The 25,084-nt window shown below is 37.7% G+C and overlaps 1 protein-coding gene across 2 annotated transcripts in view; it reads right to left on the bottom strand.

Annotated features, from left to right (window-relative positions):
* wnk4b (WNK lysine deficient protein kinase 4b) overlaps nt 1-25,084 on the bottom strand; it is a 55,419-nt gene that overhangs the window by 26,401 nt on the left and 3,934 nt on the right. For both annotated transcript variants that reach the window (XM_079868218.1, XM_079868217.1), the window contains exons 2-4: nt 4,960-5,132; nt 3,772-3,992; nt 3,026-3,183 (exon numbers count right to left, since the gene is read on the bottom strand). In XM_079868218.1, the coding sequence (XP_079724344.1) occupies nt 3,026-3,183; nt 3,772-3,992; nt 4,960-5,132 (552 nt within the window). The remainder of the gene's footprint in view (nt 1-3,025; nt 3,184-3,771; nt 3,993-4,959; nt 5,133-25,084) is intronic.

Here is a 25,084-nt window from a genome sequence, read left to right as displayed (position 1 = left end):
ATAAGCAAATAGTTAATAGTGAGAATTGGACCCTAAACTAAAGTGTTACCAACATTTTAAAATTTAAAAAAGGGGGACCAAATGACTTGCAAGGTGTGAGGCTCTTATATTACAGGAATGAGCCACAGGTGGTTCAAGCACCCTTTTTTACCTTACAATGGACTTTCAGAAGTTAGAAAGAATGACAGGTTAAGAACTAAATAAGAGACTGAGTTGCCATGGTAACCCTAAAACAGCAAGAGAACCCTGTGGCATAACAACACAAGAATTTTAAGTGCAGGGACGGCAGTTCATAAAGTTGCGCTCGAGGGCCCACCCGTCCTGCCCTATCCGAAAAACAAACACATGAGACTGAGGATTGTGTTTGTTGGAACACGTGTTGTGCACTTAAGACTCTGAATATTGAAGCTCAGCCTCGAACCTCCACAAAATTCATGTGTTTTGTGGTATTTGCACATCGCCTAAAACAAACGTACACAAATAGAACTGCATGGCTGAGGGGAGCCGGTTGTTTACAATGCTCACCGTCTGCCTTGAATGATTTTCTGTGTTACACATGCCTTGTCTCTCTGGGATGCCTGGGACGTGTGGTTTTGAAAAACAGCTTTGAAAAGCTGCTGTTTGTCTTTCGAACTTCCTCTGCTCCAGGAACGATTGAACATTCTTTTTCCCATCTCTTAAAAGCTTGTTAAAGACTCATGCAGATCATAAAACCCGTTCGCATTCTAAACAGAACTTAGAGCTATCTACATACAACAGCATCGTTCTTGCTGTAATAAACATGCCAGGGTCAAACGCCTCCTCCACAGATCATGAACGCCGTATCACAAACCCCACGCTCTCAGCCCCCGGCGACACAGAGGATGATTTTCATTAACCCAGGGAAGTGCAAGGGCCCGTTGGGGTCAAATATGAATGTGACTTTGAGACACATTCTCCGATCAGCTGATACTCAGGCACATTGTTCGACCCCATTTGGGCTCCACTTTGCCCCACTGAACTCCTCTGCATCCCTTCCAGGCTTGTCAGGGGCCATTGCATATGTTTGTGTCCACACTCTTAGATTACGCATAGCTGATCCACTGTGTGCAGTGTGAAAATGAACAGTCATAATCAGTGAATTATGATTGGCTCGAGGCGGTGATGATGTGAATGGACATGCAAATACAGACATACAAGATACACATGCAAAATACAGATATACAAGATAAACATCCACAGAAAAATCTGTGCCTTAATCAGAATTTTTATTTTTGTCAGAGTTAACAATTTTAAACAACTATAAAAAAAAATATGTAAGATAATAAGTCTTGTTTGAATTACATTGGGAATTAAGAATTAAGTTTGATAATCCACTTTAGACATTCTGTGAACTAACATTGTAACTACATGTCAACCAGTCATTAGAGTTAGTAAACAGATTAGTAGAATTTCTGCTTAATATCTACTAACACTTTTAGGGATGAAAATTTCAGAAATTTTGTTTTAGAAATTAATACTTTTTTCCAGCAAGAATGCATTAAATTGACCAAAAGTGACACAAATACTTTAACAGTTACAAAAATTTCAAATAAATGCTCTTGGAACTGTGATAATAATAAGACTTATAATAAGCGATAATAATTGTAATAATATATCACAATATTACAGTTTTTTACTATATTTATAATCAGGTTAATGCAGCTTTGGTGAAAATAAGAGACCAAAGCTGCTTTAAAAAAATATCTTACTGACCACAAACTTCTGAACAGTAGTGTAGTGTAGTGTATACTTAGATAAATGTAAATATATAATATATACAAATATACCACTAAGTTTGCTTCAGTATTTTCTGGGATTGCAGAAAAATGCTACTGTCTCGCTCTGCCTATCCTTATCGCTTAGTGTTCTGGAAAACGGAAATGTCCTCTCCGACCAACCATGTAATTTCTGCATGCCAACTTGAAAACCACACATGCCACAAATTCACTGCTCTATTGTATCAGCAACAGAAGGATAAAAGGTGACGTCTGTTTGTCATGTTAGATACACAAATGACTGCAAGCATCTAATTCACGCTTTCCTTCCTCTTTCCTTATCAGCTGAATCTGATATGGCCTAACCTTGACAACGCTATAACACCAATCTGTGAGGGAAAACAGGAACAAAACACAACCAAAGGATGTGCTGACTGAAGAATGAATGGATGTAATGTCATAAAACACCGGACCATGATGCAGGACAGGACAATATAATGAATAGGAAAAGAGTTTCTTCAACATGTGTTGGCTATTAAATACATCATATGGAACTGAAATAAAAGAAAATCAGCCAGTTTTCCTACCAAAATAATGAATCTCCTCTAGGGCTTCTGCATTCAACAATGCTGCTAGTGTTGTTCTAGAACTGTTTAACTGTGTGGTTTTTGCTTTGTATATTATTCATGCAGCATGCCGATTGCTTGGACTCTTAATGAGTTGTCCCAAGGGAAAAAGCCACCCCTTGGAAGATATAACCATGCAACTCACTGCTCACCCAAGATTGAGGTTAGCATGCATTACACACAAGTACAACTAAATGACACATTTGCAGCACTGTAATCAGAAATCATCTTGGATTCTGTGGTTTACCAGGAGGGTTGATTAGAGATCTAGACAAGATCAGCATATCCTAAGGAGAATTACAGCTCAAGGAGAGATGCGCTAATTGTCCTCTTGTTGCAAAGAAATGTCACTGAGCACCTCATAAAGCCCTCACACAACCATTAGTGGACTCATAAAAGCCTTGGAGCCTCTTTGAGGGGAGATGGCCAGTGAAGTGGGTGGCCGAGAGCTGAAAGAGCAGAGAATCGGTGCATGGTTTCACCAAAAGGCCAGCTATGCAAGCAAGTAGTACATGTGAGAGTCAGACAGAGAAAGAGGTCATATTTTTCATGTAACCTGACAAGCCAATGTAGTCTGTCTTGATGGTAAATGACATATTAAGAGCAGCCCGGGGCAGTGACATCCATCTCAAACTTGCAATACAGATGCGAGGATTGACTTACACTGGTGACTTTGCGGTAGATCTGCGCAGCGTTTTGGCACTCTGAGTAGGGGTACTCTGATGTGGTCATCTCCAGGATGCACATGCCAAAGGCATAAACATCCACGGCTTCATCATACTTCTCCTCGTACATCTCTGGAGCCATAAACTCTGGGGTTCCTATGTGTGAGCAAAGATCAATGTCAAAAATAGAGATATTATATATAGATAGATAGATATATAATATAGATATTATAAGGACAGTCCTAATGTGGTATACTGGGTTACAGTGTTTTGCTATAGGGTGCAGCAGTGATCCCAGAGCTTTGTTTGGCCCACCAAGTGGCTGAATGTTAAATGTTCACTCATGAACATTCACAATGCATTTGAGCAACCCTTGAAAACTCAATTCTGGGAACTTGAGCTATTGGTTGGGCTAGCCTGATGTACCAGGTTACACACTCTTTACTTATTCATGTCATTGAACTCCTAATCTCAGCGTGAGAAGATCAGATTTTAAACCGTGCTGAGCCTATGATGAGTTAATATGATATATGCAGCACTGTATATAGGTGAGGTGAGAAATCTGTGTCAAGCACTTGTTGGGGCATAAATACAGTTGACAGAGAAAACAAACAAGATAAGCCCATAGTAGAGGCAGCTCAGGGCACTATTTACAGTAACTCTTATGAAGGTCAAAGAAAGTTCTTTTAAAGTTGACAATGTAACTTTTTAAATTTAATAAGCACTACATTTTTCTTAACTTACCAATGACGCTCTTAGCAAACGAGGCACTCTTGAGAGTGGCTAGGCCTAAATCACCAATCTTAACAGATCCAGTGGGGCCAGTGATGAAGATGTTGTCACATTTAAGGTCGCGGTGGATTATGGGAGGTGTTCGTGTGTGCAGGAAGTGAAGGCCCTTGAGGATCTGATTACTCCAACGCTGGAGGAGCTTTAGCTTCATCTCTTTGAACCTTTTCAGATACCTACAGGGAAAGAGCAAACAAGAATACCCTTAAGTTTAAAACACAGAGACAAACAACAAAAGGCGAACAAATGTGCGCTCTCTTCCAAAACCTTGCAAACTGCCTACGAGAGGCAGAATTTTAAGGGACTTTCTAAAAATGAAGGCTATTCCAAAAGGTAGGCATTTTAGTAATAGTTGGCATATTTTTTAGCTAAATTCTAAGGCAGCATAATTTAATGAAGAAGGCAAATTCAGAATGAATTATTAGAGTATTGCACTGTTAGCTTAGCAACATGCTAACGGCAAGCTCTACTGAAATAAGTCTCCCATGCAGAGCAATATTTTGGTGGACTATAAAGGCAGTTGGCAGTAAAAAAGAATAATTATGTTCGGAAATATTTCATTCTCCTATTTGTCCTTTACGTTCACATATATATACTCTATGCAGTTTTGATGTGCCTGCAGGGCAAACTTCAACAACAATCTGTGAAACATTATGTCACAAATTGTGATGCCATTTGGGACAGGGCTACTGTTAATGAACAGTGCCAAAGGACTGGATACAATATTTGTTTCATAACATACAGGGAAATAAATTTAACCTACTGTATGGTGGTGGCATAGTTGTGAGAGATTTGGGTTGTAACCCATAGGTTCAGAAGTTGTGAGTGAGAGTGAGCTCAATAAAAAGCTGAGATCTTTCATTTATTGAACAAAACACTTCTCCAAATGACTGCAATTATTCTACGGTTGGCAACTCTTGATAAATGTGTCTGCAAAATGACAAAGTGCAGTTATTAATCTGGGAAAAAGAATGGAAAAACAGCTGGGTTTTAGTGTCTCATGTGAGAATGCACAAGCATGAGCAGAAGCTCAATTACAAGAGAGACATCTTTTCTTGTCTTCGTACTGGCATCTCTAATAGCCACACCATCTGCAAGTACTTTCATAGCAATTTTGCGCATATATGTACAGACTCAACTTACGTCTTCAGCGTCCCTGACGTCATGAGTTCCGTCACAAGGATAATGCACTTTTGCCCTTTCATGGTGGACTTCCAGGAGTCGTAAAAACGGACAATGTTTGGATGCTGCAGGCACTTCAGCATGTCCACCTCTTCACTGAAACGCTGCCGTTCCACTTTCGTCAGCCTTCTTGTCTGTCGAAGAGACACATATTTCAAGTAAATTTATGGGTTAGAAGATTCATGTTGGTACATGGTAGAACATACAGAATGGTGACTTGTGGGACAGGTCTTTGTCAGCTGAAGTTGAACCACATTCAAGTTCAAAGTGATTTCAGTGGCGAATACAAAACAACATTTCTTAACCAACCTTCAGGTCTCGACTTAAAGAATTACACAGAGAGAAAAACACGCCAGAATTTCCTGACAAATCAAAACACAACTTACTAAATCAAGTTAGCAGCTATTCTGCATTTTTAAAGTATCAGAAATGCAGTAGACATCAAAATGTGCCAAATCCATAAGCTGGCACATGCTCTATGCTGAAGATTCTTTGCTATGCACATGGAAAAACTGACAGTGCTGTCTTCTTTCATAACTTTGATTTGTGGCTTTGGGCTTTAAAGGCTGAACTGCATAATTTTCTGTAAAAAGTTGACAGAAGTTGTTGGTAAAAACACATATAGCACAGCTAAGTTTGTTTGAATTTCCACATCTGGCTCTCCAGACAGCTCAACCTGTCCCACACATGACATTATGTCAAAGCCAAAGCCAGATGGTGCTAATAACAAGAGGGCCACTCTCAGTCTCGGGCCCTCGAGACAGGACTGGTCAACCGGACCATTGCCTGCCTCTTTCTCATGCTTGTCGGCCTGTAACCAGCAAAAACACGATCATATTGGGTGTTTTTTTTGTTGTTGTTTTTTATCTTGATAACAGGGAACTGATTGTCCTGAATGAGTTCATGTGTAAATTATGTGTATTGGTTCAGAAAGACAGTCCTACAGCAAGCGCAAAACTTTGAAATGCTCAGTGAAAAGGCGAATTTAATGTGCTTAGACTAATGGAAAACATATTTCTGATAGATCTGAAACATCCTGAATGGGGGGCAAAGACAGCTGGTTATGTAACCAAGGCAGATGAGGACAATCTTGACAAGTTTGGATGAAGTTAGCGGGAGTGAAGGGTGAAGAGTGCATGAGCGTGTTGAGAGAGCATTAATAAGAGTAATGTAGTAATAATATGGTACTGCAAGGAAAGTAGGAAAGAAGATCCAGTCTTGTATGTTAGACAGAGCTGCTGAGGAATGCTGTTGCGTCTCTGACAACGCTATTTCAGGAAGTAACCCGTTACAGTCCTGGAAAAACTGCTGTGTAAAACTTACTCTCCTTCCCTCAGTTCCTTTCCCTGCTCACCAACTATTTCCCCTCAGATAAGTGGTTCTCAACTGGCTTTGCTTCACGAAAATAAAAAAATCTGAACTCACTATTTTTGACATTAAAAACAATAAAACGTACATAGGCATATTTGAAAGTACATAGGCTTATTGCACCCCACCTGTTGAGAACCACTGTCTTAGATCCACTATCAGTGATCAAACATTATCCAGATTTATTGCATAATTAATAATTTATTGCTTATTAATGAGCTTGTTGTTCTGATCTCCTTCTACATTTCAAGAGTTATTAAACTCTTCCTTTTGAATATCAACTCAGTCCAGTAGAGAATCTAGTTGGGTATTTGTAACCATTCAAAAATAAATCTTCTTTCATAGTAAAAGGTTTGAGATAGCTTTAAAAATGGTAACAGAAAGTAGGTACTGTTCACATGGACATGCTCCTAAGCTAAACACATTCATGGTATAATTCTCTTACTATAAAGATGTCACAAAATATGCAGTGTCTAACTCGATGAAGAACCTATCCGACATAATTTTTTAATCTGAGTTCTCTAGGATGTTCGTTCCCTCGAACCGGCTGTTCCCTCGAACCTCCCATAGTAACAGTCTCAGATACTAGTGGTTAGTAGATCACTTCTTAGCTGTTTCTGCCAGCACAATTTAGCACTGAACTAACCGCTAATGGAACCACATTCAGAATGACTGCCTTGAGTTTCACTAGAGAGTACACAGACCACTCATAGAAATATGAATGGGAGAAACTGTTACTCTCAATATGGCCGCAGTAAGAATGCAAGTCTTGCCTTTCATTTAAAAAAAAAAAAAAAAACTATAATCTTTTCAGTAGAGTTGATTTATGCTACAACGCACATATGCAGTTTACTGAAAAAGGACGGAGGTTTGGACATGATTTGTTCTCACAGGCTGCATACAAAAACAAACATACAAAATGACCCTGTATTCCGATTTACAAACAAATGACTTAGTGAGTGAGTGTAGTCTGATTTGCAAAATGTTTTAATCTCATGAGGCAGTGCTTTAAATAAATAGTTTAAAAAGACAAGCTACTGTTTGGAACCGTTTGAAACACTGCCATCAGAGAATTAGACTCAAATGAAATCTAATCAAGTGCTTGTAAATCTGAACTGAATTAAATTGGATAATTCTAACTGTCTGATCTACCCAATGAAGAAAACAACTGCTCATGACATCGATTCATTAGTTCTTTCTACTTTAACAGGGACTTTCCAACCAAGCTGTTTGTTGAGTTCTTAAGAGTGTGTCCCACCAGGGTTATTTTTTAATGAAAGGAAAGAAATGTCCTTGATAGTTAAATAATCTTATTCGTACATTTATCAACCCCAAGTGTGGGAAACTCAGCACCACAAGTCAACACACCTGTTAAACAAATGCCTTATGCAACATAAAGGCCGTGCAAGCAAGAAAAGGTCTTGAAACATACAAAAATGGGGTTAATTTGCTTCAGCGTGGCAAAAAAATGCATAAACAGAGAAAGAATATGTTAAACCGGACACTGGCTTGGTAAAGCGGAACCTGTAATTGTAGTTTATGATGGCGGTCAGTGGCGGGCTGTGATTGGGGTTCGTGACGTCAAAGCCGGCAAATAATGTATTCCAGACAAGGGAAAAAGCACACACATGTAATGTGCATTTACAGCTCAAATAATAAACTGGGAATAAATGGAGGATTTGATGTAATAGTGTTTGAGCGTGTGGGTGAGTTACAAAGACCTGCTCTTTATCAGGAACAAGCTGTGTCAGCTCTAAGATAAAATCAATACGGTCTCAATGGCTCAGTGCTCTTTTAACAGATACACAGAAAACATCACTGACTTCCCACAAATGTGCCTTTGAAATAGCATGATAAATTAAAATAAACGATAATAACCGCCTCTAAGAAATATCTAGGGAATATACTGGACGCTACAGATCAAAAGTTTGGAATGATTTAGATTTTTTTATGTTTTGAAAGAAGTCTCTTATGCTCATCGAGCCTGCATTTATTTGTTAAAAAAATACAGTAAAACAGTAATATTGTGATTAAATTGTATTACAATTTAAAATAAGTGTTTTCTATTTGAATATATTTTAAAATGTAATTTATTCCTGTGATGGATTTTCAGCAGCCATTACCGCAGTCTTCAGTGTCACATGATGCTTCAGAAATCATTCCAATTAGTCAAGAAACATTTAAAAATCTTAATGATTCTAAACTTTTGAACAGTAGTGAACTATTGATTAGAAACTTAAAATTTAAAAGTGTTGTGAATGTTTCAAATGGGCTCATGCCAGGAATCTCAGATAATAATATGTGCAAGAATTTGAATATGACAGAATTTGTCTCAGACACTGTTTGGATCAGCAGCGTTTACTCACTAATATTCTAAGGCTTCAAGGGCAAAATAGAAACAAACATTTGCCAAGTTTAAGAAGAGATATCAACCAAGTCTCATCCTATGCTTAGATTTACCAGGATATCCAATAAAGGAAAGTAGCAGTAATATCTGAAATAGCTGGGACCATTTCTGAAATCTAAGTAAATGTGCAAGTCCAGTGTTTTAGCACAATTTTACCACTTGTTTTATTGGCAAAACAAGCTCTTTTTTTCTTAGCAGAAAATGTTCTAAAGTGCATTGCATGTTTGCTCAGCGGTCGCATATGAGAAGTGAAGCTAATGCTTAAATCCCTTAAACAGAAATTCAAAGCATTTCAGTCCATACTCTTATTAACATGGAGCAATTCTCTGACCTTGTACATGTATACCAAGCAACAGTTACCATGTCCATGCAATTACTCATATTACATGGGTCATCAGACTCCACATCTGCTCTGGGCAGTGTATTCTTAGCCTACACTAGAGAGCAATGAATATTTGGCTCTGCATGTCACTCTTACCTAACCCGTGTTAGGGTGTTTATAGACCCTTCACTTTCCTCTCTGCCTTTTAGAATGACTGAAGGCCAGGATATGAAGATAACATCTAAAATGATGAACTGAATAATGGTTGATGCCATGAGATGTACATTAGATAGCAGAATTAAGATAAAATGCTATCTAGGAGACCATGTTTTTCCACATACAGGCCATAATTAATATTCTGTCATCATTTACTCACTCCAGCCCTATCTTTTTGACTTATGAAAACTATACGAAAATATATATTTCTCACTGACAGATTTTTCAGAAAATCTGCTTTTGTAGTCCACACAAGAAAGAAGGACTATCCCTTCAGTGTGTGAACTGAAGCACGGTAGCAGCTAATGTTGGTGACAACATCACAAGTTCGTCTAAGGTCGCAACAGGCTACTGGAAACTTCTCAGGTTCCTCTCTGGTATCTGAGATGATGTGGCTGATCTCAATGTACAAGTGGAAGCCAAGTACTTCCAAAGATACCCATGGTAATCCATATATTTCCAGGCTCTGATCCACATGGTTGGAGTCAGTAGATTCAAGCGAGGGCTGGTAACCTGCCAGATGGATCACCTGAGATCTCACTATAATCCAGACGTCCAAAAGGAGAATCCCACACATCACAACTGCCTAATCAAGCATAATGACATGCAAATGGTGACAAAATGATAATTTGGGTGAACTACTCCTTTAAACCTTCTGTCAAGCAGGAGGAATTCTGGCATGCCAGAGGAACGATGCAGGATTTCGCCATTGCGTAAGAGACGAATCAATCTGGAACTAGCAGCCCCAGTGCCTCACTGGAAGCTTCCTCTCTATCTCTCTCCGAATTATGAAAGGCTAAGATTTATGGATCACCAAAACTCCACGAACAGCCTCTTGCTGTAATACAAAACAGACTGCACAATTAAAATTGACACGGTGGAAATGAGGTGTGGAAATATCTGCTCATTTCCACAAGGCTGGTGTGTTTCACTGAACAGAACCAGACCCATATCACTGATTTGACATTATTAAACTCAGGAAAAAGTCTGACGCATGTATCTGGTATCATTCATTGGTCAGTATATTACTAAAGCAGGGCTGCACAATGCATGAGAAGATAAACATTGTCCCCATGAAATCAAAAGTTTTTTTGGCTTTTAGTGTGAATGTTAGCCTTAAGGTTATCTATAAGTTAGTGTGCTCCAAAACAATGACAAAATTCACATTTAGAAGATCTGATGCATTCAAAACTTACAGTCTCTCACTTCCGCCAATATTGATCGATGATTTTGATGACATCACTCCGCACTTTAGCTTCTCAACAGATTTTCTGTCCAATCAAATGCTCTCTAGAATCTGAAGCATCCCACCCACTACACTAGTAGACCCTGAAGCTGCGGCCGAAATCAGTCACTTGTTAACACAATTACTATTTTCTATATAGTGAATGGCACATAATGCACTATACAGGGGATAGGGAATGATTCAGACAGTGTAAATATGCTTTCCATTGGGGCAAATGAAGTCTGGTTTTGCGTGGCCATGCAAACCGCCGCAGCGCGCACACATTCTGCTCTGGTCCAGACACACAATAGCACAGAGCGGATCATATGCGTGAGTCGACGCTCATGTGAAATTGTTAAGGGGTCTTTATACCATCAATGAACAATACACACTGAGAACTCGCTTTGGAACGACAGATTTTTAAATGCAGTGCTCCCTAAAACACTCCATATGCAACTGCACAGGTAACCGCATAATAAAAAGATAAGCCAGCGTCATTTATTACGCATATATTAATTAAATATTCAATGCCTATTCTATTCTAACTGAAAAATTAATTGAACTTTTTTGACCACTTAAACTCTAAAAATTTCAAATATTATAATATGAACACATTATTTATATAGTGTATAAAAGACGAATCCTAGTCAAAATTAGAGAAGAATATGAGAAGAATTAGTACTAATATACTAATAAATAAATACCTAACATAAAACAAACCCTTGAGAAAATAAATTTCATGTGCTGCTTTTATTCGCTTGACAGGAGCTGATAACAAGTTTCTCTCCATTTTCTTCCACAAGTTTGCGCTTCTAAATGATAGTAAGTTAGCTGTTCTTGAGGCGTTGGTGTAACTCATTCCTCTTTACTAGTCGAGTGTGTACGTCCTGCCTGAGGGGAGGGAGGCCGTCTGGTGGCTGTGTGGAATGTCTCATTAAAGCAGCATCTCGCTCATAAAGCTCTCAGATCTATGAAGGGAACTGGAGATCCAGCGCGTCTAGATGTTCCCTATTATAAGATTTCCCAGGAGCCTCTGACAGCACTTGGACTAGATTACGACATGCTCCCGGATAACAGCTAAATTCAGAGCCGGCAACAACAACAACAACAAAATACTACTAATAATAAAAAGCATCAATAAATCGAGTGATAGTTCTTTTTTTTGTGGCCCTGAGAATAAGGAATAATATTCTAACTGACTCCCCAGAGTGAGTTTTTTCAAGGCGACCGTTATTTTAGAACGTTCCCTCTTAAAGGGAAAAAATACCCTAAAACAACTTTTTTTAGTTAATGATTTGTAAGACTAGGGCTTTTAAATTATCTAATTCAAAATGAAAACAAATATTCTCTGTTTATGTAATCTGTACGAAAAGATAGAGATGTCAGTCGTTCTCATGGCAACTCATCTGCTAACGTGAACATGCCTACAGAGAGCACGCACTATTGAAACGGGTCTCAGGTGCAGGTTTTTTTTTTTTTTTTGGCAACTGCAGGCTGTTAAAATACTGGCAGAACCATGAGGTTTTATTGATTTCCAGCAGTAAAAGGGAACAATTTTGCTGCCATATTCCTATTTCCTTAAGTTAATATATCCAACTGAGCTGTTGTGGTATGTTTAATCCCAAATAGTATTGGTAAATGTATGTTTTTAACCTAAAGTCTTTTTATTCTGGCCTGACAACAGAAGCTGGGAAACACCAAATGTGAATATAAGATGGAAATTATGTTTGACAGACATAAAATGACCAACTACTGTTTGCATAAGGGGCCATGTATTGTAAGTAAATCTGAAATACAGTACTCTCCAAAAGAAAAAGAAATCTTATTATTTTGTGATGGCTTTGTGATGGTTTTGAAAACCCAAAAGAGAAAGAACACATGGTTTGCTGGTATTAGCTGGTATGTGGGTGTTTTGGGTACATGAAATTTAGTCCAGTATCACAGGATAAATCAGGCATAACAGTCTGACTGTAAAAGAAAATCATTAGTTACTTCAATCGATTTATGTCAAGAAATGGGGAGGGATTTCTGTCGATATTTTCCAAATGGCCACTTAGAAACGTTTCCACCCTTTTTGGAAGGCACTGCTGATAACACCACTGGTTCAAATAAAAAGAAAATTAATTAGTGCTCAAATAATTGCACAGCATGTGCACAAATAATTTCTAAGCAAAATAGTATACCTTAATAGTATAATACAAACAATTATTACATACAGTACATTTCAAATATTTCAAAGATTTAAATAGAATTATACATATTTTTAATACATTCTTACAAACCCTGAGACTTTCTCTCGTCCCTAAGTCTCACTTAATAGAGTTTGACCAAGCGTCACCATATGCACGGCCCACAGTGGCAAAATAAGTTAATTACTGTATATAAATCCGCTATGATAAATTACTCTCGCTCATTCATAAATCATTCAATCACATTATCCATCCATAGAGAATGAACCATGACTCACAGTTGTAATATGCACAGGGTGTGTGCAATCGCAAAAACACTGTATGGGAACTCAGTGTGGAAGAGACGACTATCCTGAATGCTTCCATCTCTTAAAATACTCCTGTATGTTCAGTAAGTGCTAGATAACATTTAAATACTTCTTTAAATAACTTTCCTGCGCAGTTCTGTATACTGAAGAGCTCAAGTAAATGATGGTCAAATTCGAAAACAAGGCCAAATATTCCAATTGCATCCTATTTTAGATATTATAAAGCTTCAGAAGTTTCTAGAAATTAAACACTGTGTCCATGAAGCATGAGTTTACACATCAGCTCAACTGGAATGCAGAAATAAATGTCAATGCCATGGTTTATAAAAACAAAATGACATTGAATACAGACTTAAATGCAATGCCAACAATAAGAGATAATGATTTTTCCTTCACATGAAGGAACACAAACATCAGGCTTATCGGAGTTTGAACTGTCACTAATGCAATAAATCAAAGCACTTTTTACTAGAGAGTGCTGACGCACTCAGCGGTTAAAAATTACGTCTTACAAATTATTGCTTTCAAGTCATGTTGAAGCTATCATAATTATGAGAAATTTTCTGAGTTGGACTTTCCATGTCGACAAAAGAATTATGGCGGGAACAAAATGGCATTGATCATTAGTTATTAAGCAATTGTGAATGTTGACCGTTGATGTGGAATAGCAATACAACTCGCCAAAGCATACTAAACATATAGCTGGTTAATGAAGCAACATGCTTGTATGACCAAAATGTGCAGTAGTGTTTTAAAAAGAGAGGAAGAAATATCAAATTGGCCACTCCACTGCATTCAAAATCACTTGAACGCACATCCCATGGTAATTATAAGCTCATAAATGATCCAGGAGTACTTGAACGCAGCATGAGGTCATTTCAAAAATCAATTAGAAGTACATTTAGCTATTGACATTTCACCTGGGATTAACAGAATAATATGAATGCTTAATTCAAGACTAATTGTATCACTCACAACCCTCTGTTTGGGATTCATGTGTTTGTCATATCACCTCTGATAATATCAATGCTGTGAAATTACGAAGTGATTATCCTCCGGAAAATATCTCCCAAAGGAACGTACATTAGTACATTGCTCTTGACCTGAGTGAATAAGAACGAATTAACCTTGACTCATCATATTGAAAAGGAAAAATCAAGTCAGTTGCAGTGTGGGGTATAATATTCTACACAGTGTGCTCTGAATGCATGATACACATTTTGGAGAAATGTACTATGGTGGGTCATGTATTGCATGTATATAGATATTTGCATATTATGTACAGTATATACTACAGAAATAGTAGTATGCTAGTATTTTGTCCTCAAGGGAATAGTAATTTAATATTTTTAAAACTTGTTCTTATACAATCTAATCCAATCTGACTGAAACACAAAACCATGATTTTCATACAATTGTGGCTTGTAGCCACTGACTAAACAATATATCAGCTAAACTAAGTACAGCTGAGATTTAATCTGTGTTTGAATCCAGTGTGGTCACATGTTCTAATTGGGTAATAGATTTAAATGTGAACTCTCACCCTCCATTGAAGACAGCTGCTGTTGTTTCATTATACAGAAACAAAACAGAGAGCAGCCAAGGCCCTACAAAAGACAGATTGAATGTGTGAACTTTACAGAGGACTGCAGGGTGTGCGTACAAGAGAACAAACATTACTGCAGGGAGACTGCGTGTGTTTGAATGTGTGGGGGCGTGTGCAAATTGTATGCATGCATCTAAAGACAAGTTTGCACAGCTGAATTATTGCATGCTGTAATTATAGTGCATACTGAATGACGTAAAACGTATAATCTAATATTTTTAAAACTTGTTCTTATACGATCTGATACAATCTGACTGAAACACAAAACCATGTGGCTTGTAACAGATTTGATACAGTATATATATGAAAGACAAAATTAAATGAAATTCTGAAATATCACCAGAGAGAGCAGATGTGAGGTACACTATATTCATATTTCCGAAATAAACAAAAAACTAATTCTGTCATTATTACTCACCCTCATGTCATTCTAAACCCGTAAGACTTTCGTTCATCTTCTGAACGCAAATTAAGATCTTTTTGATGAAATCTGAGAGCTTTCTATAATTAATGAAAGAATTTTCATTTTTGAGTGAACTAACCCTTTAAGAGTCAATACAGCTATAGCAGTGGATGACTATTATTCTGTTGCGGGAACAGCTGATAATGGCACAGTTTGATATTTGATTGACCATTCAGTGGAAAGGGGCGTTTCATTCCCAGCCATGTAGTGATCGAATATTCAAGCTGTTTATCCATTTTGGGATATTATCCAACACGAGATTACTTTATTAAGTTCATGAGAAGGGTCGAATATGTGATAAATTAACAGTTTCTTAATTTTTACGTTTTGAAGAAAAAAGCAAGAAAACAAATTATCCAAAGGTGCACGACCTCTGTCTGTCTGATTTCCTTGTTAGTTGCCTTGGTTACTTGATTTGAGTTACACACCTGTTTGTAGTTGAGTTGTTCATTATCTTGTTTCCTTCCTTTGTTCAGTGTATACACTCCTGGGCAAAGAAAAAAAATGGGCCAAGGCAAAATATTTAGTATGGTCTTTTAATGGTCTTAACCATTTTAATCACTGGTCAGGAAATTAGCTAAAAATGCACAAATACTGTAGATAAAGTAACTTAGCACAGAATAGCCTTCCCCAACTTGCAGACTGCATTTTACAGGAAGAAGACTGTTGTTCCACTCAATGTTAACGTTTGAGTTTAATGTGAGACAAAATATTGACTCGTTGGATGGACTTGTTCTCAAGCCACTTCTTGGTTGTCTTTGCAATTTGGGCAGGAACATTGTCTTGTTGAAAATAATATCTCATCATTCCTCTTTAGATAACAACTTTTCAATTGTGGGAAGCAAACCATTCTGCAATATTCTCCTGCACTCCAAAGCATTAAATGACTTTTCACAGTGAAGTATCTCACACATACCAGCAGATAAAAAGGCACAGTCTCTTCCTCCATGCTTCATTGTGGTAGAGATGCATTTATTATTATATTTCTTAGCAGATTTTCGAAGACATCACTCTGGAGCATCAACATGCAACTCGTGTTTCATTGTGATTTATCACTCCACACACAACTCCCCATATTCTGCCAAAAACTTGTCTTTTTAAGTAGTGCATTTGTTTAAAGTTTGCTAAGACAATTAAAAGCTTTTTGGGTTAAGCCCTTTTTTCTTTTTCGCCCATGAGTGTACTCTGTTTCTATTCTCGGATGTCCGTTCTCGTCATTATATGGAGGTTGTTCTCTTTGTGTATCAAGTGTTTAAACTAAAGTAACCTGAGTATTTCTTACTGCTGCAATTAGATCCGTTATTTTTCATTATCTGCGTCAACTAAGCGTGACCCAAATAATGATTAATTCATTTCCATATAATTTCATTTTTTCAATATTTTATTGACAGCCCGATTGAAAAAATAATACACAGTCAAGGCCATACTAAAGATCCAGATATGACAGTCTTGTTCCTCTGACTCTAACTCATCTGAATTTGCAACACTCTGTACTAAAATAGTTGAGTTACTGTAAACGAGCGATCAGAGGATGACAACACCAGATCTGATGTAATCTCAAAAGATACACAGTTCACATGCTTTTAAGTCACTACATGAAAATACACAGTATTACAGACACTGTGTTCAAAAGATGCACAACAAGTTTCAATGTCATGAGTGTATTTTTGTCAGTGTTGATGAGGAAGTGTTAAGCAACAGCGATAATGCTATACATTGCCTATTTTGCTTGTGTTATCTCATTCATACAGACTAACATATCTGTAGTATGACGCATGGCCAGATGAGACTTCACTTTGCATACATCTTGAGTATGGAGGCAACACATCTTCATCTTCAAGAAGACAAGAAATTCTATAAGCTGGATTCAAAGAGGCACAAGGAAATAGGAAGAAAAGAATATAACACCACAGATACTGCAGTATTATAGACAGACTCGATCCAGCCCTGGCCCACTTCCAACAGCAACAGATCTGATAGCATCAATAGAGAGTCTATGAATATCCTGCATTCACCTGTTGCTAATCCCACTGGCTCCTCACTGACACGTGATATCTGGGAAATGTCCATGTCAGAGGAAACTGTAAATTATAACACATTTTCAGAGAAGAAGAAAAGACATTTATATAAATAAAAGAATAACACAGTCTAAAGGCCAAATACAAAAAGCCAATAAAACTTCTTCCGTCTGGTTCAGCCAAGACTCTTCTCGTGATTTACAGTGGTGAAGTCCTAACCTAATTTTGTGTACTTTTGACTTAAGACATAAAGCCATTGTTTATACAGCACCTTATTTTTTTGTCAAAAACAGCCCAATTTAACAGAAAGACACAGGGCCCTATCTTAACGATCTAAGCACATGGTCTAAAGCGCATGGCGCAAGTTCACTTAGGGCGAGTCCGAATCCACTTTTGCTTGTTTAACGACGGGAAAAATGGTCGACGTGCCCGGTGCATGGTCTAAAAGGGTTGTCTCTTTTCTCTTTATGAGTAATGGGTGTGTTTTGGGCTTTACGTGCAATAAACCAATCAGAGTCTCATCTCCCATTCCCTTTAAATGCCAGTTGCGCTCGCACCATGGTGTATTCGCTATTTACATGATGGAATTTGATAGTGGAAAGAATGAACGCGTCTCCAGAGCGCAAACGGATCTGCTCGTGGTTAAAGTGGGACAAGCCGGATTCCACCATATCTTTATGTACACAGTAATGATCTTTTACATTGTAATCCTTTTATTTTTAATATTTGCCATGTTTGTGTGCTGCTGTGCATCCCTGTGTGTTTAAAAATGATAACTGCGTCGGGCTGAGACTAGCAAAAAACACTTGCGTCGTGCCTGGCGCTGCATTGCGCCGGGTGTATGATAGGGCCCACAATCTGATTAAAAGTGACCAACCACAGCTATGAATTCTGATATCAATACAACAGTAATAGACCAGTTCTATAGCATATTTGGACATTTTGAAATGAACCGATTTCACTTGGTTAATTAAAGTTTCAGTCTCTCCCTTTTCATCATCTCCAAATTCTACTGACAGCTTTGACAATGAATAGATAGTCTGATAGTAATTTATTTATTAGGGAATATTGAGTGAAAATTAAAAAAAGAAAGAAAGAAATATATATATTATATATATATTAGTGGCCAAAAGTGATAGTTCGGATATTTGTTATGTTTTAATAACCCTACAGGTTCGATTAATCCATCAAAATATAAGGAAAATAATTTATATTTTTTAAGTTTTAAATATGAGGGAGGGAAGAACAAAACACTAAACTTAGTTAAGGTATTTATCTGACAAAATTATTTGGCGAAATTTATGCAAAAACAAAAAAAGCATAGAAAAGCAAAAAACTCACAAAAAGCATACATGAATAAAATCTTTAACATAATATTTGAATAAAGGGTAAAGACACAATTTTTTATATAAATATGTTTACAAATAATTAAATTACAGCAAATGAGATGCAGAAATCTTACACTACTTTTATTTATAAAAAAAAAAAAAAAGTGTATTAGGCTACACCGCCAGCTCACAAACACTGTTACTGTGTCTGTCTCAATAATACTTAAGGCTAGAGGTGCTGCCCATAACCTCGCATCTCTCTTTCATAAATGATCTTAAAGGCAGTGTTCAATCATTAAATGGAACAATGACAGAAAACATGTTAAGAACAGCATTTCTCTGTGATTGGTGTCTGGTTTTCCCAGTCTGGCTGACATTAAGCTACAAGGGCATGGCAGAGCTGTGGCTTGTTTAAAGTACAAACAGGTGGAAAGGTTTCATGTAACCATCAACTTTAAAAGCCCTGTTTGCAAATACAAAAGATACAATTTGGAGATATTATGTGTAGTGTACACATATTAGCTAAGGTCAAGACACAGAAAGCACCTTTAGATCTACACTGTACTGGCCAAAAGTTTAATTAAAATAATGAATGCATAGTTTTTATGTTGTTACAATAAAAAAAAAAAATAATATTGTGAAATATTATAACAATTTAAAATAATAATCAGTTATTATCAATTATTATTGGTGCTCAATTATTAATGATGGTTCTTCTTATTATAAAACTGATACATTTTTCCACAGAGTTTAGTTCAATGAACATCTATTTGAAACAAAAATCTTTTGTAAAATTATAAATGCTTTTACTGTAACTTTCGAACAATTCAATGCGTCCTTACTGAAGAAATGTTTAAAACAAATTATTTGACCTCGACTGAAGGTCATTTGCGATATAGGGCCCTATCTTGCACCCAGCGCAATTGACTTTGTACACCGACGCATGTATCATTCCTATTTTGCACCCGACGCACAGCGGACTTTTCCCTCCACAGACGCACGTCGGTAAATTAGGGAATAAACTTGCTCTCCCGGGGGCGGTTCAGCGAAAAGAGGAGGCGTGTTCCAGCGCAAACGTTCCCTGGTGCTATTTTGTAGGTTTAGAAAACAATTCCGCCACTGACCAGGAAAAACCTAGTCTAAAGTCAGTGGCGCGTTCAGATGCTATTTTAAGGGTGCATGCTTGGCCATAATGTAGCGTGTGCACAACGTGCATACCCTTTGCTTCTCTCATCTACACACAGACGCAGCAGTTGCCAAGGAAAAATATTCCACATGAGGGAAATCATAGTGGTGTCCATGAAGATGTGAAAAAATAGGCATAAATCTAGCTTACACATTTACCAAAATTATTATACGCCTGTTTAACCAAAGCTAATTTGGGTGGGTTTCTCCCATCCCCATACAATGTCAATTTTCTGTCTTTTACGGCCCTGACGAGAACATCGGTCTCCTCGGCTGTGAACCGCTCCTGGCGTGCGCCTGGCAAATCCACCGTTATAATAGCAATCCGTCATGGAACAAGCACGCATGCTGTAAAAGGGAATGTGAGATGTTGCTCTGATTGGTTTATTGCACGTTACGCCCAAACCACACCTATGAGTAATGTAGCTACTTCACACCAACCCATTTTAGATTTGCATCGGCCGAAAGAGTCATTTATCCCGCTGGTAATTATACCTCAGAAAAAGTGCCCGAGATCCGCCCACAAAGTTACTTGCGTTTCGCGTTTGATACTTGCGTTTCAGATTGTTAAAATAGGGCTCATAATCTCCAAGATCCCCATAAGTATCAATATGGAGTATCTGATAGTCTTGTGATGAGCCACTGAAAGTTAATGGTAATGTTGGCATTCCAGAACCAGACACAGCCGTCTGCTGCGGTTGTGGTGAAGAGATGAGTCCCAGCTTAGATATAAAGCTGTTCTCGCGATAACTTCTTGTAGCTAACATGAGCTGTTTTAGCTTTATGTGGTAGCTTAATGTAGAATGCTAAATCCCGCTGTTATATAAGGCCTACAGCTACAGTAAATCCTGCTGCTATGTACAAGATAAGATATTCCTACCAGAAGCCTACGATTGGTAAATGAGCAACGGTTCGCGGTGATCACGAAATCACTCTCCAGAACATTCTCATTCACGATTCCTTGCTGGTGGAATGATCTCCACACCTTCATCCGGAATGCAGAATCCCTGACAACATTCAAAAGACAGCTGAAAACTATCCCTCCCTTGTCTAGCTCATGCTACTCTAAGCAATGTCGGAAACTTTGTATTTTGAGCACTTCTTGCGTTGTTTGCCTCTTAATGATGAATCGCTTGCTGTATTCCACATTTGTAAGTCGCTTTGGATAAAGGCGTCTCCTTAATGACTAAATGTAAATGTAGATAAGATAAAAGCAGTTTGTAAAAACATTTAAAGCAGTTTTTTAAGTTGAAGGGTGTGGATTTTGGAATAAACTGCTGCTTCGATGTATATGTAATGAGTGATTATACTTAAGGTATTAATCAAAAATTTTCCTTCTAAATATTACATGAGTTGAATGACTTCTTTAGGCTTGTGAGATTTTATTTTGTTATAGAAGTTACCAGTGTGATTACTGCAATGTTCTTTTCATGTATTCTCTATGTCTGTATTTGATATCTGAATGCAGTAACAGTGCTTGCTAATTTAGCCCGGCTTCCAGAAATGAAATATGGAAAGATGTTTTGTTTTGTTAAGAAATGTCTTCAACATGTGTTAATACATTCATCTGTTTTTCTAGGGTACTCTGACAGCAATGGTCACAGGGGTCATTGAAGTCTATAGTTTAAGGGACCATTTCTTTGTTAAAGCTTTACTATAGTGAGTTATACTAAAGTGTCCTCTCCTTGAGAGAAAGAATGCATTATCTTGATGTTTTGAGACGACTCTCCTGTTTATAGTTAGAGCCTGGCCAAATCCAACCTTGGAAAAGCTGTGTGTCGGTGTGTGTCTTAGTCTTCTTGGTTACAGGTTAAGGAACCACTGGAATTATTGGAGATTGACTGAGTTGTTGTTCGGGACAGGCTGGCACCCAGCAACCCAAATCTGCGACCTGGAAGGTCACAACGCACCTAACTTCAGGGTCTGAGTGTCAGCTGCATAATCGATGGAGATATGCTTCAGTCTATCTGTATATGTGTGGAAAATTACTATGTTTATCTATTTCTTAGCCAATGAGAATCATTCAACCTGTAAGCAATGACGTAGCTTAGACCTTGGTGAATGGTATAACTGCTGTGATCTTTGTAACTGTAAGCGAGGCGGCCTACGAACTCCTGTGTGAGTCTTGAAGCTGACTTCTGCTGATGAAACTGCAAACTATCTTCAGTAAATCTTTTCTTTAATTTATTATAATTCTGACTCTGGGTCTTCTTTCATCATATCTGGTTCTGGGTCTTTGACTGTAAAACCCCTCAAGTTTTTTGCCATCAAGTGCATTTATTTGAATAGCGTTTTTCACAGTAAGTACACACAGCTTTACAAAAAGACAGAAAGCTATTGTATAGTAATTGAATTGAATTGAATTGTACTAAAATCTCAAGTTGTTGAATGTTTTATTTTGATACAAACAAAATATAATTTAATTTGACATGTCAAGGCTTTTTTAATTTATGGCTGTAATTAAATTATTATACCACAGAACAATATTCACTGGTGTTTGTCTTTTGCTTTTATCCATATATCCAATATCCAGGTCAAGATCTCTCTACCTCTCAAAGATTGGTTTAGTAAGGGTCTTGTGGAATAGGATTCGGCTTGGTAGATCATCGGATAGCTGTATGATATGCTACTATATAAGCTAACTATAAAAACACTAAAAACATTTAATTTCACAATCTAGCTTCGGTTATATACTAGTATATGAAACATATAAGTTAAAAGAGATTCATGGTTTTTATAATGTAGTTCAAAAGACATATATAATAAAGTGATAAAGCGATTACCCATAAAACGTGCTTTGAACCAATCAGATTGCTGGGGTCCTAAGCTGGGACTACAGCATCCTGGGTCTGAGCTCCAGTCACACAAGCTATCATGCCTCATACAACAGCGGGTGACCAACACCAGGAATGTTGCACTGCTGAACCATCTATACAGACAGACAGATTTTTAGATGACTAAAGATTTTTAGATAACTAATTATCATCTACTACATCTACTATTGTTGGAAAAGGCAATATTTCCATAGCTGCAGAATTTGCCCTACCACTTTTGTTAGAAGGGAAGCTTTTAATCACTTGGCTTGAAAGGGCCACACCATTGGTTGAAAGGTCAGTTTGCAATATAAGATCCAAAACAAGGTAAATCAGCGGAAAACATGTGACCTTTCAAGCATGTATGGAAAGTGATGACATGCTATTACCATGCAGGATTCTCACGTGTTAACAGACATGGACTAAAAACCATAAAACTGGGGACCTCAACACCTTAGTTTCATTGTCAGACGTCACATGAACATCTAAAGAAAGCAGCAAGATAAAGTCTCACTGTTGGGGGGGGGGGGAACTGATACGCTGCGCAACTGATGCCACACCAGAGCTTCAGGCCACCGGCTTTGTGTGAGAAGTTTTTGGAATGACGAAAAAGGAGGAGTGACATGTCATTCAAGAGCAGAATGTGTGGCGAAGCAAGGCACGGTCTCGGCACTCTAATGATGTGTTGGGCAACAAATCTTCTTTTCACCAGCTGTTGTTGCCCTTTATCCTTTTATGAATGCTTTTAAAGTCTGACTTCATTGGAATAAGTGAGATAAAGGGTGTGAAATGAGCAAGATCAGCTGGTGAAATCCACCTGCTGTGCTGAACTACAATGGGTTGTATTCAAGCCATCAGAATTATAACTTTCATGCACTGCTATCTGTAATCACACAGTTATTAAGGTCAAAACATTGACTTGACAAAGAAGAAAATTGGTTACATTGAAAATAGGGGCTGCGTGTGAAGCAGTTCATTTTAAAGAGAAACTCAAGAGACATTCAGGCTGGTCATTACATTATACAAAGCTGGGGAGTTGGCAAACTCTTATGCAGCCTGCAGCTCAGAAAGATGATGAATGCTTGTGAGGGAACGATTTTTTTCTGAGTTAATCCACCTTCAAAAGCCACAAGCCTGCAGCCACTTTTTATAACACAAGTGCAAATAAATAGTATGCACTTAGCCATAAATAAGATATACTGGTGCTGTACTATTGAAAAATAAACAAGACTATTGGCAAGACAAAAAATCCCCAAAAATAATTTAGACATGAATGGACACCGGGGAAAAAAGTACAAGAATATTTTTCACAATATTTTACATTTCCATTAATCCTAAAGCACAAATCAATGCAATGCATAATTCAAAATAAACATAAGTGAAAAATCAATATGTACAATTCCTTCCTTAACATATACAGTACATGGTGGCCTATTTTTACAGACTTTTTGTGCAGTTAAAAATTATATTTCATCCATTTACATTTTACACCAAGCTCGGCTTTCAGTTTTGCACAGGTTTTTTGACTTCATTAAATTAACCTACCCACACAACTGGCTGACCCTAAGCTAGCTATGAACACACCATAGACCATCTGTTACACACTTTGACATAGCCTACTTGTTTCCACCCTCCCCCGCAAGTTCTGCGGCCAATGGCCTCTTTTTCAGCCCGGCTTGTCAATTACATTCTCTATCCAGCCCAACCACCTGGCAGACATGCGAGTCCCTAGCATCTCCGCTCCTGCGTCCCTCCTCTACAGGAAATACAATATCAGACCCCCCAGCTGGGCCACGTGGAACGATGAATTACACAACAAGTGTGAGACACATCCACAGCATGATCAGCCTCTAATCAGTGAGCAGCAGAAATTAGGTGGAGAGATAGGCATGAATGTAAAATTGAGTCTAGATGTTCAAAAGACAAATTAATTATGCATATTATTTACATTAACATTTAATATGCAAATAATTTTATAAATATCTGATTTTGATTGATATATACATTTTTTTTTATAATACTATAAATAGGGTGTAATGTTTTTCGGTAAAAAAAACGAACTGTACCGCTCTCCACCCACGGTTCGGCATGCACTTGCACAGTAGTTCATCTCAAATCTGATGACATATATGCATTTATAATATGGTTTGTTGAAAATTACATAAGTTTTCTGTCGATGGATTCGTATTCTGGCTTCCCCAAACTTTGTTCAACGCGAGTGCCGTACGCTCTAATATGACCAGTCATTTGTGCCATTGTCATCACTCGGGTGTTGATAACGCGCGAGCGCAGGTGAGACCTGAGCAGCACACGTTGCTATCTGTGTTTAAACTAAACTCATTTAAGCCTTGCCGATTTAAACATTCAAGCGCAAGAAGGTGCGAAAGAGAACTTGCGCGCGCTGTGAGAAGATGTGTGTGTGTGTTAACAGTGCACACATCCGAAAGCCGCATCTCAAACAGTGCGCAAATATTGAGTTCTCAATATTAATTATAGAATATAAAGAAAACTTTTGCAATCCAATTCTAATCTATTTGTAAAGAATTTCTCACAATATCTTACTGAAACAAAAACAAAAAAACACACACACAAAAAAAAACACACAACCAACATGTAAAAAGCGTAAAGCGATTAAACA

The sequence above is a fragment of the Squalius cephalus genome (assembly GCF_949319135.1).
Source record: "Squalius cephalus genome assembly, chromosome: 1".
In the NCBI taxonomy this organism is placed as follows: Eukaryota; Metazoa; Chordata; class Actinopteri; order Cypriniformes; family Leuciscidae; genus Squalius; species Squalius cephalus.
The sequence above is the reverse complement of the archived record's forward strand: the minus strand, read 5'-3'. Positions and strand labels throughout refer to the sequence as shown.